The sequence below is a fragment of the Vombatus ursinus genome, unplaced genomic scaffold (assembly GCF_900497805.2).
Source record: "Vombatus ursinus unplaced genomic scaffold, bare-nosed wombat genome assembly UNPS02014809.1, whole genome shotgun sequence".
NCBI classification, from domain to species: Eukaryota; Metazoa; Chordata; class Mammalia; order Diprotodontia; family Vombatidae; genus Vombatus; species Vombatus ursinus.
The window spans coordinates 3683262-3703001 of record NW_020954587.1 but is presented as its reverse complement, the minus strand read 5'-3'; the positions used below and the strand labels follow the sequence as shown (position 1 = coordinate 3703001).

At 38.7% G+C, this 19740-nt stretch overlaps 1 protein-coding gene across 1 annotated transcript in view; it reads right to left on the bottom strand.

Annotated features, from left to right (window-relative positions):
- Positions 1-19740, bottom strand: part of OTC (ornithine carbamoyltransferase) — a 73657-nt gene that overhangs the window by 3016 nt on the left and 50901 nt on the right. The window contains exons 5-9 of the mRNA XM_027875589.1: positions 17056-17209; positions 12234-12356; positions 5651-5704; positions 5343-5492; positions 2359-2496 (exon numbers count right to left, since the gene is read on the bottom strand). Of these exons, the coding sequence (XP_027731390.1) occupies positions 2359-2496; positions 5343-5492; positions 5651-5704; positions 12234-12356; positions 17056-17209 (619 nt within the window). The remainder of the gene's footprint in view (positions 1-2358; positions 2497-5342; positions 5493-5650; positions 5705-12233; positions 12357-17055; positions 17210-19740) is intronic.

Genomic DNA, 19740 nt, shown 5'->3' with positions numbered 1-19740 from the left:
ATTAAAATGGCAACAATACTTATGGGATAATATATTTAAAGTATTAGTAAAAGTTGATTATTTTGTGGGTGACCTGCCTATTACATTATGTGAAACATATAACCTCTTTTTATTAGTCCCAGGAATCACATCTCATATTTTTTAATGGCTTCAGAAATGAGCAGTTGGGGAGTTCTATAGAATGCGACTGATTTTCTACACTATGTTGCTGTGTGTTTTTGGCACTTTCTGGAATAAGATTTCTACTGGGTTGTTCAATTGTCTTACGCTTCATGGTCACGGTAAAATCTGCTGGCAAGGGAACAAACCCATCTGCGGTCTCTGTAAGGACTGCTGACTCTGCCCTGTTTTGTCCCTCAGGGACAGGGAGATGCCTGCCTTCCTTCATCACTGGGAAAAGCCAAGCAATCTCATTGAGTAAAGAGATGTGTTAAGGTTCAGAGCAATGAATGTCAAACTCAAATAGAGGTGGGAGTAACTAATCCATACACAATGATCTCCATGAGGCTACATACCGACTGTTTTAAAATGTCATAGTATCCATGCTTTATTCTATTTTAATTTTTATTTATCTATGTTTTGTTCAATATTTCCCAATTACATTTCGGTCTGGTTTCGCCTGCACTCAGGAATGTTGTGGGCTATGTGTGGTTCGTGGGCCATGTGTCTGATACCTCTAGTTAGAGAATAAGGATGTTATTTGGGTTAATAACCACTTTGGGATGGTTAGAGTCTATCTCGTTGAATCAAAGATTTAGGGCTGGAACTTAAATATCCTTAGATCAACTCTGACATTTCATGCATGAGGAAAATATAGATGAGGCCCAGAGAAGGGAAATACTTTGGCCAAGGTGACATAGATAGTGAAGGACATACAGAGTTTGGATTTTATCCATATCCTCTGGTTCCAGACCCAGCAATAACTCCATTCCACCATATTGGCAGGGAAATGGTCAAAGGGTCAAAGTTTTTCATTGTATAAGAAAAAAACTGTAAGCTTTCATGACTCAAATGATCCTAATGATTTGTTTAGCTGAGGACAATATGTCTTTTCGAATGTGGACTAGCTATGGATCAATAAAACTACATTGTATGTATGTACTCACAAACACACACACACACACACACACACACACAGAAGCATAGACTATTATGGTTGGGGCAAAAGAGTTTACAGTACAGTGAATTGAATGTGCCCAATCATGCCCAGCTATGCAGTCAAGTCAGTTACTTTGCTTTAAAGCAGTTACAAGCACTTGAAAATCAGTTCTTTATCCTCTTTTTACAAAATACCATGTATTAACTAGGAGAGGTATCTCAGCATGGGGGCTCAAACTGAGATTTCCCTTCCATTTTTCCTGTTCAAATGAGACTACACACAGAGCTTACCTCTGCAGAGAAGCTAGAATTGGGCCCTTAGACTATTACCTATAAATTTTTAGCAAAGCTGGTACTGATGGTGGTTTTGTGTACCAGGCCTGAGAAGAATCAGGTGGGCCATGTTTTCTCCCAAGTGTAATTAACTAAAAATGTTTTTAATGCAATAGGGCTTAAATATGTTATTTCTCCTGCTAAAAAACAGCCAATCTCTATAGAAATATTATTGCAGCATGCTTTATTATTTTCCAAAATTCCTTTCTGAATGTTTAAGGAAGACAAAGTTAAAAGATCATTAAGGCTGTATCATCATTGGTGTTCCAATTATTTTCTGACAAAAACAAAAGCATTTGTTATGTCTCTCCTTGCATCATAGAGCTAATATGGTTAGGGCACACATTCTACTTTTTGGAATTGAGATAATTGTCTGCGTCTAAGACTGGCAAGAACAAAAGATTATCCTTACTATCTAGTGCATAATTTTAGAACTTTATAATACCGAAATTCTCCCTTTCATGCAAGGGCATCCAAAATTTAGTTCCAAAAAGAGGGATAGTGGTGCAAGTTGAGCATTTATTATATCTTGATTATAACATTAGGATGAGATAGACAACATAGTATAATTGTATAGTATAATGCAAGGGTTCTCAATTTGTTTATGTGTTATGGACCTCTTTGATAGTTTTGTGAAGCCTTTGGAGACCTAAACAGAATGTTTTCAAATGTATAAATAACATACATAAGAATGCAATGGAAATCGATCAGAGTGAAACTAAAGATGTTTTTTTTTTCCACCCAAGTTCATGGACTACTGACCCCTCTCTGAAATCTATCTACAAATCTATGGATAGGCTAAGAACTCCTGATATGGTATTGGACTTAGAGTAAGACCTGGTTCCAAATTTTGTTTCTGACACTGAGTAGATAGTGTGTGACTATCTCATCAACCCTTAGGCTAAATAGACTCAGCTTAGTTCTTACCATGATTGTCCATTTCCTGTTTTCAGCTTCTGGAAATACAAGTGACCTTGGACAATAAAATACTTCATCATCAACTTCTTCTGGTTTTCTGGGCAAGCAGTGTAAAAATGTCCAGTTGGAAGCAGCAACTCCAGCCGTCTAAGAAAAAAAAAATGGTGGAAATGGTAGATGAGAACTTGGCACACTTTGGCTGAGCAGACCCTGTGTGACAGGTACACTTGAATATCTTAACATCTGGTTGGTCATTCAACAAGACACAAGGCTGGAAGTGTCTCTAAAAAGGCAGTACAAAAAGGAGATCTCTGAATCTTACGTGTGTGTGTGTGTATTTGTGTGTAATTTTAATTTGCTCCTTGACATCAGGAACTGTTCATTTTTGTCTTTGTCTATCTCAAAATACCCAGCACAATGCCCAACATATAACAGGTACTTAGTAAATTCTTGTTGATTTAGTAAGTGAGTTGTCTTTATTCCCATGGAAAGTTTTAAGTCACTAAAATGTATGATATATCCTCTGTTAGAAGAGATGATCTTATGGCTAATGTTAGTTGATACAGTGAATAGAGAGATGGGCCTGGAGGAAGATCTGAGTTCAAATCTGGCCTCAGATACTTACTAGCTATGTGAGCCTGGGCTAGTCACTTAATCCTGTTTGCCTCAGTTTCCTCATCTGTAAAAATGAGCTAAAGAAACCTCTCCAGTATTTTTACCAAGAAAACCCAAAATGGGATCACAAAGAGTTGGGCACAAATGAAAATGACTGTATGACCAATTGCAAGAGACATATCCAAAGCTCATCCAAAGAAGATTGTTTTGGTCATCATCCATGGATCTAATCTCTAAATATTTGATTTTAGCCTTTTACATACATTTAGACATAGCAGTTAAAATAATTCAGAAAATGAGTACTTAGATTATAGTTCAGATTGTTTTCCATTTTCACCCTGGTTATTTTAATTTTATTTAGTAGTTATTTCCTGAAAATTACATTTTAACAGTTATCACCTTTGCTTTTCCCTTACATAAGAAAAAAAATCACATTTTTACCATCTCTCCCAATCTTAGAATTGATGCTTTTATGTAAATTAAGATTTGTATAGTCCTTACTAGTTTAGTTCTAAGTTCAAAACTTTTTTTTCCCTGAGTCTCCAGAAATACTAGTGGAGTGGCATAGAAAAAGATATTTCATTTATTTGTGTGCTCTCTCTCTCTCTTTCTCTCTCTCTCTCTCACCACTTATATAGCATTAAGCTGAATATATAGAGAAAAATGAAAATAGTATTAATCTAGGAATTAAAGGACCTGAGTTCTAATCTTGGTTCCACTACTAATTGTGGGACCATTGGCAAGTGATGTCAACTCTTTGGGACTCAGTTTCATCTCCTGTAAAATGAAGGATGTTGGACCACTAGATAGTCACCAAAACCCCCTCCTGTTTTAAAATCTTGTGCTTTTCTATTCCTCAAATCCCCTGTTCCAGCACCAGAGGGATCCCCTGGAATTTGTGGCCAGCTTGGAGTAGGGTCATCTAATGATCTCCCCATATGTAAACATAGATTTATGAGAGGGAGTATAGAACAGTGGAATGAGCCCAGACTCTGGAGTCACTTAATCTCTCTGAGCCTCTTTCTTCATTTGTAAAATGAAGGGATTGAACTAGATCTCTGAGAATCCTTCTAGGTCTCTAGATCAAGGGATCTTAATCTGGGGCCCATGCCTTCCTTCCCTGCCCAGGCATCTAATGATAGATTTTAAAAGGACCATAAAATTAGAAAACAATCATATCTGTATTTCATAATAATTGGTTTCCTTTGTAATCCTACTTATTTTATTTTATATATTTAAAAAAAACATTATTATTCTCTGAACGGGTTTCATCAGTCCGACAAAGGGGTCCATGACACAAAACAAGGATAAGAACTCTCAGCTCTAGAAGCAGGAGAACATTGTTCACAATAACAGCAATAATGTACGATATCAACTGTGAATGACTTAGCTCTTCTCAGCAACATGCTGATCCAAGACAATTCTGAAGGACTCATAACTAAAAATACTACCATCTCCAGAGAAAGAACTGATGGAATCTGAATGCAGATTGAAGGATACTTTTTCTTTACTTTATTTTTCTTGTTGTTTTTGTCTGTGTTTTCTTTTACAACATGACTTACAGGGAAACATGTTTTGCATGACTGTATATGTATAATCTATGTCAAATTGCTTGCCTTCTCAGTTGGGGGGGAAGGGAAGGGAGGGAGGGAAAGAATTTGGAGCTCAAAATTTGAAAAAAAAAGAAAGTTAAAATTGTTTTTACTTGTAGTTGAGGGGAAAATAAAATATTGAAATAAAAAGAGCTCCCAGCTCTAGTTCTATAATCTTTTGATCTTAAGCCCCAGCTCTGCCCATTTAACTACCTGTGTGACCTTGAACAAAGGGTACCAGTTTCCTCGTCCATAAAAGGAGTTGATTGTATTAGGCTAAATCTAGGATCTCATGTTGATTCCTTCTAGGGAGATCCCTTCACCAAACTTGGCATTAGATTTCCTTGGAGGTCTTTAGGGAGTACCCTAAGATTAGATCAGGAGTGCAGCTGAAGGTATTCCACTTCCTGGAATGATCCTGGAATAATCCATTTTGATACACATGGATTTAAGAAAGCAGATATAATATAGAACAAGACTACAACAAGAGGAAAATTACAAGAAATTATATGGCTCAAAAAGTGCCACTGATGTATTTTTTTCAGTCTCCTAATGTTTTATAATGACACTTTTTTAATAATTGTGAACCATCTGGGCTCCAGCTTTGCTGCATCCATCACAAAAATTTCTTTGCAAAGGGCACAACTAAACTGAGAAAGGGCAGACAAAGAGTTCTTTGTGGAGAGGAAGAAGACGCCCTGTTCTACCCAAAGTGAAGCAGTAATTTTACAATTCTTGCCTTTATAAATGGAATTAATGAACCTATAGAGAAGCATCCATTTGTACCTTCATTGTTATCTGGTAACCTCGAAAGTCTCGTAGCCGCTTATTCTTCTCCTCCTCTTGCCCCATGCTTATCCACGTGTCCGTAATTAAGACGTTGCTCCCTTGTGCTGCTTCCATTGGATCAAAAGTCAGAGACAACTTGGTACCATGCTAGCAGAGATGCATGAGTGGATTAAACAATGACGCTTGAAATGCGAAGACCAGACAGACAGACAGATAGGTAGATAGATGATAGATAGATAGATAGATAGATAGATAGATAGATAGATAGATAGAGTCATAGATATAGATATATAAGTCCATCATACCTCTTTAGCATATTGCTCTGCTAGTTTGGTGATACCAGGATCTGGTTCATAGCCCTGTAAAAACCAGATTGAATTGTTAGTTTGCGTGTGTGTGTGTGTGTGTGTGTGTGTGTGTGTGTGTGTGTGTGTGCGTGTGTGACACATATGGGTTTCCTAGGAGGTCATCTTTCATCGGCGGATGAAACAGATTAGGCGGCAAAGTAAATGCCCACCTCACAAATGACCTATTCCATGATTCTTTCAAACAAGGTAAATAAACATAATGGACCAGTCCTCCCCAACAAGATGAGATGGAATAAACTCTTTGCAGGAAAGAAGTGTGAACCTTGCATCTGATGCTATAAATTACCACACTTTTTGGTAGCTCATGATTATTAAGGGGAAGCTAGGTGGCACAGTGGATAGAGCACTGGGTCTGGAATCAGGAAGACTTGAGTTCAAATCCAACCTCAGACACTTACTAGCTATGTGATTCTGGGCAAGTCACTTAACCCTGTTTGTCTTGGTACCTTATCTGTAAAATGAGCTGGGGAAGGAAATGACATACCATGCCAGTATTTGAGCAACAACTATAAATATTTATTAAAACACTTGATGACTAATATAAATCCAAGTAACCTGGACATTTCTAATATACAAGATACTATAGTTTTAGGTTTTCTAACCTTAATGTTGCTTCTAAATTATTTCAGAAATGATCCAGTTCTCCCACCTAGATTGATAAGACAAAACATTTTGCTTTTTCTTACTAGCTTGTGTTAATCCCCCCGCCCCCTTTAAAACCTCCATGGGAGGTTTACTTAATACACCAGCCTGATTCTAGGCTATGTTTCAAAATAAATTGTTTATTTTTATTTAGTAACAAAGGTGATAATAATGATTGGGAAGTATAGACTCAAAACAGTTATAGAGATTCCCATCAATAAATGACTATTTTGAAGGGAGTAGAATTAAAGAGGTTCCTAGAGGTTAAGAAATGGAATGGGGTTCTCCGATGCTGCCATCACTCTAATGGCTCTCTCTAATGGCTCACTCTAATAGCATCACTCTAAGGCTGCCACTGCCTCATTGTTGTTTAAGAGTGTCCAAGTCTTTGTGACCTAATTGGGAGTTTTCTTGGCAAAGAGTGGTTTGTTATTTCCTTCTCCAGCTCATTTTATGGATATGGAAACTGAGGTAAACAGTTAAGTGACTTGCCCAGGGTCACACAGCTAGTGTCTGAAGCCAGATTTGAACTCAGGAAGAGGATTGTGCCACCTAGCTGCCCCTGTCATTGCCTCACACCTGGATCACTGGTTTGACTGCCTCAAGACTCTTCCGCACTCTAGTTAGTCCGTCCTCCACTCAGGGGCTTAAGTAATCTTCCTAAAGCTTAGGTCTGATCTCATCACCTCTTACCCATCCCAAACCCCTCTCCCCTCACTATAAAACTCCAAAGATTCCCTATCACTTCTAAGATCAGATATAAAATCCTCTTGTTAGCAAGCAAAGTCTTTCACAACCTGGACTCTTCTGCCCATTAAATTGTGAGCTCTTTGAGAGCAGGGAATGTCTTTGCCTTCTTTTTTTCCTATTGCCAGCACTTAGCACAATGCCTGGCACATAGCAGGCATTTAATAAATGTTTATTGACAGACTCACCTTTTCAGTCTTCCTCCACTTGGCTCTTCTCCTCTCCCTCCTCCTCCTGCCCACCTTCCCTACATGCTTTTCCATTCAGGGATACTGGCCTTGTCGCTGCTTTTTGCATAAGATGCTCCATCTCCTGATTCCAGGCATTTTCATTTGCTAACCCTCATGGCTGGAATTCCATCTCAACCTCCTGGCTTCTCTGGCCTCCTTTAAGTCACAGATAAACTCTCACCCTCCACAAGAAGTCCTTCCTGCTCCTCCCTAATACCAGTGCCTTTCTTCTGTTGATTATCTCCAATTTATCCTGAATATAGTTTTTCATACATGTTCTTCCCCTGTTAGACTCTGAGCCCCTCAGGGACTGTCTTTCACTTTTCGTAATATTTCTAAGATATAGCGCAGTGCCTGGCACAGAGTAGGCACTTAATAAAATGCTTACTGACTGATCATCCCAAGATGACAATCAATATGTGTTCCAAGAACAGCTGAAGAGGTTTGAAAATGAGAAAACCATCCAATACAGGATGGTTCAGAGCACAATCAATAGTAGAAGTTCTCATACTCTATCTTGGAAAGCTGAAGTCTTTACTGACCCTTGTATGCAGACAAAGGTGAAGACTGATTATCAAGCTCATGTCAGTCAAACTTTTCCGTATTTACAATAATATAAAAATTGCTATCAATCATAGGTTATGGCAAAGTTTAAAAAGCATAGTATACAGACTGGACCTGTGATTTCATTAAGATAGAGAACTCCGGCGGGAGGATGGATACTCGTCCCTACAGATAGAGGTCAGCACATTCCTGGCAACTTATGGTCTTAGAGAGGTGCCTAGAACATTGGAAGGTTAATAATACTAATACTAATAATATAATTGTTATATAATTATTATTTATTAAATAATTATTATAATAATAAGCAGCACTTATATAGTCTTTAACATCTGCTGAGGACTTCACAATATTATCTTAACTGAGCCTCACAACAACCTTAAGAGGTTGGTGCTATCTTTATCTCCATTTTACATATGAAGAAACTGAGGCAAGCAAAGGTTAAGTGATTAGTTATGGGTCACCCAGCCAGTAAGGGGCAGCTAGATGCTGCAGTGGATGGAGTGTTAGGATACAGTGAATCTGGTCTCAGACATTTAGCAGCTATGTGACCCTGGGCAAGTCATTTAACTCTATCTGACTCGGTTTTCTCATCTGTAAAATGAGCTGGATAAGGAAAGGGCAAACCACTCCAGCATCTTTGCCAAGAAAACCTCAAATGGGGTCATGAAGAGTCAGATACAACTGAAAATGACTGAACAACAACAACCAGCTAGCATGAACCAGAGGCAGAATTTGAATTCGGGTCTTTTTGGCTTTGAGGCTGGCTCTCTGTTCCCTAACAAAACGACTTTTTAAGTTGTTTTGCTTTTCCATGTAAGCTATGCTAAGTTGGAGTGATGCAGGGAGGTAGATTAATTATGGTCATATAGGCCTTTCAGTATTTGGTAAGGCAATAAATCTTCTGGCTTTATCTTTAAAGAAAGCAGAACTGCTAATAAATGCTGCCTTGCAAATTTATGGAGCCATTCCAGCACTATTTGAATTTCCAGAGGATTAAAAAAACAAAACAAAAACCAAACATAACAACAACAACCAAAATTCCTGGCTAAAAATTTAGCTAGTTTTTAATGTTCTTTATCATTTAAATGAGTTTCTGCCACAGAACAGAGCTGTAATTATTTTTAATACTGGATTTTTTTTTCTTTCAACTGATAAAAGACCTTTAACATCCAATAAAATTTTTAAACTCCAATTTTTCCAAATAAAGCATTTTATAAATTTAATCCATGAGAATAAATATTATATATGTATATTTTGTCAATAAAAACAAACCTAACAATAAATCTTGCACTTAAGCAGTAGTTTTCTTCCAAGGACTTTTTTATTTTTTCCTTCACATTGAATATGGGCATTATCCTTACCTCTGCTCCCCACTTTGTCCCCTGCTTCTCTCATAAACTTTTTCAAATCCAGATTCTACCACTTATTTAAGTTTATGTTGATAGTACAGGGAATATCACCTAGATATCTCTCAAACCTACTTTGACTGTGAAGTTTCCAATAGGTGCATTCCTCATTTTGTCTGGATAGAGTGCTAGGCCTGGAGTCAGGAAGACCTGAGTTCAAATCTTGTCTCAGACACTTACTAACTGTGTGACCCTGGGCAAGTCACTTAACTCTGTTTGACTCAGTTTCTTCATCTGTAAAATGAGCTGGAGAAGGAAGTGGCAAATCACTCCAGTATCTTTGCCAAGAAAAACCTAAATAGGGTCACGAAGAGCCTGACATAACTGAAAGGACTCAACAACAACAATAACAACAAAAACAACAACAACAACGTGTCATTACTGTGCTGGCCCAGTTAGTGCAGAGATAATAATGAGAGATGATGTATCTTGGTCCAATTTCAACTATTGTGCAACATTACATACACTTCACATTTTCGGTCATGTGTGACTGAATGTCTGGACCCCAAGAAAATGATAAGTTTCTATTCTAGACAGAACAGCGGGGACTTTTTTTTAAAATTTTTTTTTATAACACAGTAGGCTGTAGCAAAGATTGCAGCTATATGACAGCTAAATTACACAGCTTTGCAAGGAATCAATTCATGTACCCAGTGTAGACAGCAGTGCTAGTGGGGGAAATGGTTGCACTTTATTACTTTTAGACTTCTCTTTCATTTGTCAATTCAATAAGCATTTCTTAGGTATGTACTATGTGAAAAGCACTCTGTAAGGACCCAAAGAAAAAAATGAAAACTAGGTCCTGCTTTTAAGGAGTTTACATCCTCTTCAGGGACATAAAAGAAAAGATATGGGTTCAGAGGTGGTACCTAATCTAAAAACCTTGAAGGAAGCTCAGAATTCTAGGAGGTAGAGGTTAGCCAGTCCTGCATTTATGAAGCACCTAGTATGCTAAATTCTGGAGATAAAAAGAAAAGCAAAAAACAAAAACCAAAACAAAGAAATCTCCCCTCCAAAATAAATAAATAAATAGAAACAAAAACCCAGTGTCTCAAGGACCTCACAGTCTAATGGGGGAGGTAACATGTACAAACAACTTATTACAAACAAGCTATATATAAGATAAATTGGGGGGGGCAGTGGTGAAGAAGCCAAGGTTAAGGAGAACTGGAAAATAATTCTTGCAGAAGGTGGAACTTTAGCTGACTTGAAAGAATCCAGGGAAGCCAGGAGGCAGAAATGAAGAGCATTCCAGGCATCAGGGACAGACAGTGAAAATACTTGGAGTCATATAGATGAACTATATCTCATATATCAAACGGAGTGTCATGTGAAAGAAACAGGTCACTGGATGGAAGAGTATGTCAGTGGGGGTGGGGAGGAGGGGAGTGAGATGTAAGAAGACTAGAAAGGCAGGAAGCAGGTTATGAAGGGCTTTGAAAGCCAAACAAGGGATTTTATATTTGATATCAAGGATGATGCCCATGTTGTGGGGCTGAGTGACGAAGTTAGTGGCACCCCCAGCCATAATAAGGAAGTTGGGAAATGAGGAGAGTTTGAGGAAGAAAAATAATTCACAACCAGGTATCTGTCTGATATTTGATACCTGGAGGTGGCAGGGAGCCACTAGTTTATTGAGTATGTGTGTGGGGGGGGGGGGAGTGATGTGATTAGACTTGCACTTTAAGAATATCATTTCAGTAGCTGAGTAGAGGAGAGTGTGAGCTGATAAAGACCTGCACCAGTGTAGTGGCAATATCAGAACAGATGGGAACATGTATGAGACATATTACAAAAGTGGAAATGAGAGACCTTATTGGATATGGGAATGAGAGAGGGAGAAATCAAGGATGACACCTAGGTTGCAGGGGTAGGAGACTAGGAAGTTAGTGGTACCTCCATCAGTAATAGAGAAGTTTGGAAGAGAGGAAAATTCTAGGGGCATGGGGGAGAATAATTCACACCCAGGCCATCTGATTCAAAGCCTAGCCCTCTTTTCACTGCACTAGATAAAATGATGCGATCCATTTGCCTCCATCATATATCTTACGTGTCTTTCTCTTATCCTTGTGGGTGTCCTACAGTTGATGTAGTTCATCTATAGCTCCTGTCCCATGGAGCCCATTGGTAACAGTCAGGTTGGTGTAGTAATAATAGCTAAAACGTGTATAATGCCTTAAGGTTAGCAAAGAGGTTTACAAATATCTCATTTGATCTTCAAAATAACCCTGGGAGATAGATGCTATTTATATCCCCATTTTACTGATGCAGAAACTGAGGCATCAGCTGGTAAGTGTCTGAAGATAAATTTGAACTTAGCTCTTCCTAACCTTAGGCTCTATCTAGTACACCATCTATCTGCCTCTTTTGTGGATAGAGAGCTGAACCATAGTCAGAAGATTGGGATTGAAATCCTGTCTCAGCCACTAATAATGTGATCATGTATGTGAGTCTCTTAGAATTTCAGAGACTCAGTTTTCTCATCTGTAAAATAGGGATAATAAAATTTTGTACTGCCAACTTTACAGAGATGTTGTGAAGAAAGTACTTTTTTTTTGCAAGATTTAAAGTGCTATATAAATGTGAATTATTATTATTCAACAACTATTATGTTTTTATTTCCAATAAAATACAAATTTGAATCATAGGGCTTCATGATTTGGGAGCTGGATGAGACCATAGAGATTATTTGCTCAATGTCTTCATGCAGGGTTTGCAGAATTTAAATGACTTAAATAGGTACTGTTTCTATCCCCATTTTACTGATGCAGAAACTGAAGCATCAGCTAGTAAATGTCTGAGGTCGGATTTGAACTCAGGTCTTCCTGACTCCAGGCCCAGCATTCTATTCACTGAGTCACCTTGCTGCTCCAATGTTATTTTAAGAAAACAAATTATCCTCCCCTGCCATTAGCAGACATCTTTGCCTACCTTGGGTGTAGCCACCTGCAGATTCATTCCAAATTTAGCGGCACTCATCATGATGGAGTGAAGAATATTGTTCCCATCACCGATCCAGCTAAGCGTGAGGCCTTTCAGATAACCATAATGTTCCTGTAAAACAAGTGATGTAAATAACAAACCACAGCTAGGAGGTGACATAGGGAAACTCAGCAATTTGAAACGCTGGGTTTTCTTCTCTTCCTTTACCTCTCCCCCTGAAAATAGAAGAAACATTTCCCGCTCAGATCTTAGCCACTTGGTACAAGATACTGTCCATGTCCATATCAAGACCCATACTCTAAAATGTCATTTCAGATTTTAAAAAATCCATGATATAGGCATTCACTCTGCTACTGCAGATTACAGCTTTTCTGTGCCTTAGTTGAAGGTTTCATGAGTGGCCATGGCTGACAACTTATCACTTTGCAGACAACCTATAAATGAGCCTTTCTGAATTTAGCTAAGCTGGTCCTCAGATAACAGACATACAATATATAGTCTGTTACCAGGTCCATACTGGAAGTCTTTCTAGCTTGGAAGGACAGCTATTGATAGTCTCTGAAAACAAGGGTCACCTCTATATCTTAGATTAAAAAGAACAGTTAAATCACAAAATTATCATTGGAAAAGGAGTCACTATTTAAAATATTTCCGTAGTGTGAACCCTGCACTAATCCTTTTCCACTCTAGATTATGACTTAATGTGCTTCTTTGCACCCTGGAGAATCATGGCATCAAAGCACAATCCATCCTAGTTCAATTAGATATGGATAAATAACCCCTCTTCTTATAGTAATAACTCCACTACCTGATAGTGACTAACAAGAGGGTTGTGTATTTTTTTTCATATCCAATGTCACCCTTGTTTTTTCATACTATTTTGATTGACTTTATGAGATAGCAGGTTGTTAACCACACTGTGATTTTTGGAGGACTCTCAGGTACCATGTACTCTTATTCTCCTTTGACCTAGAGATTCTCCTGGTAGGCATATACTCCAAAGAGGTCATTGAAAAAAAGAAAGGCTCCACATACATCAAGATATTTCTAGCAGCACTTTTTGTGTTAGCAAAGAACTGGAACCAAAGTATTGTTGTTGCTGTAGTTCAGTCATTTCAGTTGTGTCTGATTCTTTGTGACCTTATTTGGGGTTTTCTTGGCAAAGAAGTGGTTTGCCATTCCTTCTCCAGCTCATTTTACAGATGAAGAAACTGAGTCAAACAGGGTTGAGTGACTTGCCCAGGATCATACAGCTAGTGAATGTCTGAGGCCAGATTTGAACTCAGGAAGACTCATCCTGACTCCAGGCCCAGTGCTCTATGCACTGTGGCGCTACCTAGCTGCCTCTCAACTAAAGTGGAGACTCCTCAATTGGGAAATGGCTAAACAAATAGTGGTAGGTGAATGTAATGTAATAATTATTGTGCTGTAAGAAATGATGACTACAGACAGGCATGGACTTAAAAGAACTGATGCAAAGTGAAGCAAGCGGAACCAAGAAAATATACAAAACGACTACAACAATGAAATTGGAAAGAATAGCAACGTAGAACAATTGCAGAAGTGTTACAAAATTACAAAAAACAAGCTTGTCTCCAAAGAGAAGATATATCAGGACACCTCCCCTCTCCTTTGCATAGGTGGGGGATCAATGTGTGTGAAACACTACTTATAATGCCAGATTTGTGTGAGTGTGTGTGTGTGTGTGTGCATGTGTGCATGTGTGTGTGTGTGCATGTTGGTTGGTTTTGTTGTATTTTTTCTCTTCTTTTTTAAAAAGGTATTTGTCATAAAGAATTGATCTTTGGAAGGGAGAGGATTAGGGAGTAAAGTGGGAAATCTAGGTGATGGAAAAACAAAAGCTATCACTAAAAATCCATTTTAAAAAGAGAAGAGACTCAGTTCTCTTAAATCCCCTTAGCTTTAACTGAGCATCACTTATCACTCCTAAACAACAACATAGACTTTTGTTGATCAGCAGCAGAGTCAGCAAGAGCCATTACTGGCTGACCCAAAGATGATGGAGAGCTTAGACATCCAGGAACACCAGCGAAAAGGAGAAAGAGTGGTGTCTTTTCTTTACTTTTTTTGGCAATTGGGGTTAAGTGACTTGCCCAGGGTCACACAGCTAGTAAGTGTCAAGTGTTTGGTCAGAGGCCAGATTTGAACTCAGGTCCTCCTGACTTCAGGGCCGGTGCTCTATCCACTGCGCTACCTAGCTGCCCCAAGAATAGTATCTTTTCCCAACATTTTTTACATGCCTCATCACCACTTCTTGTGAGGGACTGTCTGATGTTGGCTACTGCCAGGTGGATGTTGTGGCAAGATCGGGGTAAGATCTGGGTATTTGGAAGTACTGAGGCAGGGGCTGTGGTAGGCGGAGTTGTGGTGAACTGGGATGGGCTGGATACGGAGAAGCCCTGAGGCAGTGGGCAGTGCTATGTGAGATAAGCTGGGGAAGGATCAGGATACAAGGAAGTAGCGGAGCACGTGCTCCTGAGGCTGGGGGCTGTGCCACGTGGGAGTGGGACAGCAGAGGACAAGTTCCCTTTGCTTAGTCCCCTCCCTAAGTGCAACATCAACCCCAGACGCCTCCTTCCTGTGTCCTTCCTGACTTCCTGGGTCACGTACCTTCCCTTTGTGTAGCACTGACCCCAGACGCCTCCTCCCGGGATCTGGGCCTGACTCCCTAGGTCACGTACTCTTTGTCTATGCACTAATCCCAGACGCCTCCTTCCTGTATCCGGTCCTAGCCTCCTGCATCACTCCCTCTCCCTTGGTGCACTAAACTCAGACAGCCCCTTCTGGTATCTGACTCTACAATCATTGACTAGTAGGCGGGCTGAGGAGGAGGGGCTAAGTAGGTACTTAGGAATGGTCGCAGTCGGGAGCGCGCTCTCTTTGCTCCTGTTCTGTTGCTATGGCCTTCCTGCTTGGCCTTGCTGCAATGGCCTCTGAATAAAGCTCGGGTGTTGGCAGCCTCCTCATGGGTCATCTCTGTGTGTGTATCCGGGTAGGCACCGAAGACTGGTAAATATGACTCTGGCAGCCTGCTCCTTGTAGGAGGAGAGTGTACGGCGTGGCCGGCACAAGGTCGGCGCGGCCGGTACAACTTCTGTTCACATTAGTACAAAATTCATGCAGAAAGCCTTGCTAGGTACATACTATATAAACTTACACTATTTCTATTTCTCATAAACAAATGAAATTTATTCAGGTCTTAACAGAAGTACATAACCAAGGTCAGTTTAATGACAGGTATGTCTGCTGCCTGGCCTTATACACATAAGGCTAACCACCTGTATGGTCTAATTTTTAACGTTTATATAGTGTTTACTTGTGCCAGGCAGTATGCTAAGTAAGCACTTTATAAATATTATCTCATTTGATCTTCACAACAACCCTGAGAGGTGGGTGATGTTATCCCCATTTTACAATTAAGAAAACATAGGCCAACAGACTTGCCTGAGGTCATACAGTTAGTAAGTGTCTGAGACCAGATTTGAACTCAGGTTTTCCTGACTTCAGGCCCAGCACTCTATCCACTGCACCACCTTCAGTGATCCTTTACTTAAAATTATATCCTTAGCAGCTTACAATTAATGCTTGTAATTTTGGCATTGGAACTGCATGTCTTTGCATTAAGCCCTTGTGTTTTCAGAAATGTTTGTTAAAGCACAAATAGCCCAAGGGAAAGTGGTGTACTCCTCCATAATCAGTCACTAACATATTATCATTGGTTGGTTCATCAGATTAGCTCATGACAAGAAGGAGCATTAGACAACTAAATTGGTATCAAGAAAATTCTGCAGTAGCAGGTCCAGGGGAGGCCGTGGCAGTATATCATAATAGGCTCTAGGGGCACTTAGAAGTACTCAGCACCTAGGTGGACAGCAGTAGAGATGACAGAAATGGAGACAGGAAAAAGCCTCAGGCAAACTTCAGGTACGCTAATACAGGCATAGAGTTTTTCCTCTCTTCATTGGCTAAATGAGTCCTACAAGGGGAACTTTTTGGTTCCTTCTACTTAGAAGTCATCTTAGCAGCCCATGAGCAATCAAGATTTTTCCAGCTGTTACATGTCTAGAAACAAGTGGCTGCTACGAATTAGATGAATTTTAAGATTCAGGAAGACCGACCACCCCCTTAAAATATGTTAATTGCACCATTCTAGAGTCATTTAAACTTGCTTCAAAGATAAACGTTTCACAAAAGGGCTGACATCTTATCCAAGTTTCCTTCCAAGCATAGCATCAGACTGGATAGAATGCCCATATTAACATTAACACCTGTTCAAGGACTATAGATTTAGAGTGAAAACGGATGTTGAAAATCATCATATCCAATCATTTTACAAATGAGGAAATTCAAGTTAAGTGTTTTGCTTAAGGTCACATTAGTAGTATGTAACAGGGCCATCTCCTCCAGATCCAATATTATATCATGCTTGTATTCAACCCAAGCAGTCAAATATTTTTATATCCTCATTAGTAAAATCAAAGTTTTTTTTTTCATACTGCCACTAATAAAAAGTAATTGTTTACTGGTATTTGAATTATCTTTTTAGGGGGGTTATGTCTGAAGGGAGAAAGATGAAAGCCACCAAAGAGATTCTTTTCATACTAGGGCAGAGGTTCTTGACCTGGAATCCATGAACTTGTATTTGTTTTTATTTTCCTTTGCTTGATTTTTTGATGAATATATTTCAATATAATTTGTTTCCTTTTTAATCCTATGTATTTGGTTTCAAGTGACTGAGGAATAATTCATTTGAAGACAACAAAAAGAAATATTTTAAATAGCAGCATACCTGGAGAGTGAGGTAATCAGCCAGAATTTGGATAGGATGGTACATCTCTGACAATCCGTTGACTATTGGTACTGAAGCTTCTTTGGCCAAGTGGTCCAAATCAGAGTGTTTATATACACGAGCCAGAATGGCATCTGTCATACTAGACAGCACCCTATAGGTAGCAAATATAAAAGTTAAATAAATGAAGGTATTCTGAATGCATAAAGGATAATAAGTAATGAGAACCAGATGTACCACTTAACAGTACAGTAGTAAGACCTGTCTCAAGACCGATGTTTAAAAGTTGCCAGGAGGAAAGCGAACTTACTCAATGAAAAGTCTCATTTTGCTCAACAGAACATGATTTTGCTCTGATACGTGGCTGTAAAGTAGCTTAAAGTAGATTGCTGGCACAGCAAACAAGATAGTAATTGATCACTTATAAAAGACAAGAAATATCCAGTCACCAACAAAGCCAGGGAATTTGAAGAGACAGAAGCTGCAAACTTTTAATAGTAAAAAACAAAAAACAGACAAACAAAAAACAGAGAACATTGAATGTTGCTATACTGATATGTAGCTGCTACCTTTGATTTAAGTTATCACACAAATGAATATTTAATTTTATGTCAAACGAAAACTATGGCTGCTACTGAATATGGAAGCAATCTCTCTTCTAAGTTCTGCAGACAGAATGACTATTAGCACCTAAGGTTGCTTCTGGGAAGGTTAGAGAAATAATAGAAATGTACTTTAATTCAATCATGGCCATAAATACAATGTGTCAGGAAAGCTGAACAAAAGTCTATCTCCATTGTTTGCAAAAGCCATGTGAGATCTCATTTCTCTCTCGTGCTCTCTCTCTCTCTCTCTCTCTCTTTCTCTCTCTCTCTCTCTCTCTATCTCACACTCACTCACACCCACATGGATAATAGCAAATAACAATCCTCTAGATAACACAAAGTCTCAGGTCAACCCTCAAAAGCCTATTTAATTCATTAACAACTTTGAAGTATAGTGGTAATACTATAGAATCTAACTGCCATGTTTAATAATGATCCTGTGGGAAATGAACTTGGGATTGCATCTTAGAATGCAAAGAATGCATGTCCCTGGCTGGCGACTCCTTTCTTCCCCCATCATTCATTTGCCAAGCAGTGGAAATGGGACCTACTCCAACCCCAAGGAAGTAGTAGTAATTCCCATTCCAGGGGGTCAAAGGTTAAGGAGTTGAGGGGAATCAAAAGTTTCTCTTTCTATATATCCCAAGAGATAATCCAGTAAATAAATAAACATTTATTTAGTGTTTACTATGATCCCAGCATTGTGCTAAGCACAATGCAAACAAGATGCAAAAGACACTCCCTGCCCTCAAGGAGCTTACAATCTTATGAAAGAGACAACAAAACAATAAATAAGTACAAACAAGCTATTCTATCTTGCCAGACTTCCCAGTAATTCTACTTTATTTCTTCTAAGGCCCCTAGGAATTATATCAATAAAACACTTTCCACAAAGTTTTCAGTGAAATAACACTATAGTCACTAAAACTATAGTTCCATATAGAAACTCTACCATGTGAAAGGTGGCCACCTCATCTTTCCTACTCTAAAACTTTTCTATGGCTCAAACTCTATGAAGCAGTGGTATAAGGACTGGGTTGATAGACAACAAATTACCAATTTGGAAAGAATCCAGAACAGCTTTTTAAAATGTTTTAATATTTACCCCTCAGGACCACCCCCAACCCCGAAAAAAAAAAAAGATCTGTTATGAGTAAATGGACACCCTCCCCAACCACAGCTAAATGGTCATTTGGTCATTTTCAAATTATCTAAAATTAATAATATTGTAATTATGTATAGTCTACTCTTTATAATATTAATAATAGAGGTACTCTGTATCCAGGATATGCTTGATTATCACTTCCAGTTATCAACATGTGGACAAATGATACTTTCAGCAAGAATCTAGAAAGTTTTACCTCACATACTCACACAGGGACTGAAATCAAGACAAGAAACTAAAGTAAGGACGTGTTTCCATTGTTGCTGGAAAATGAAGGCAAGAACTTCCAAAGAGAAAGACAGATTTTGAAGTGAATAAAGAGTTAAAGATGGTATTTGAGAATAGAATTTGTATTCCCAGACCATAAATGTAGGAATGACAGGCTCTTAACCAGGAATGAAGTGCTCTTAACAAGGGCTAGAATAATAAATTTGCCTGGAATCTTGCAAGTTTAATCAAAACAGTTTAAGCTGAAAAGACAGGGAAGAAAGAAAACCATTTCTAACTACTGAGATAGATATCATAAATAGCAACTATTATATAGGGAGAAGAATTGCAGAATAATAATAATAGTATTATTATTAATCAGCATAATAATAGCTAGATCATTTACATAGCACTTCAACAAGTGTCATCACATTTGATAGAAGAGATGCATAGAAATTCACAGGAGACAAAAATCTAAATAAAGGAGCCAGCAATAAAACCCATTACTTTAGATGTATATACAAAAAGGTACAAAGTATGAATAAGAAGCAAGATGAACTAGAGATCCTATTAAAAGGAGATAAATGTGATCTCGTAGGTATCGCTGGTGGAATGAGAGCCATGGCCAGGATATGATTTTGGAAGGGTATGGTTTATTTATACACACACACACACACACACACACACACACACACACACACACACACA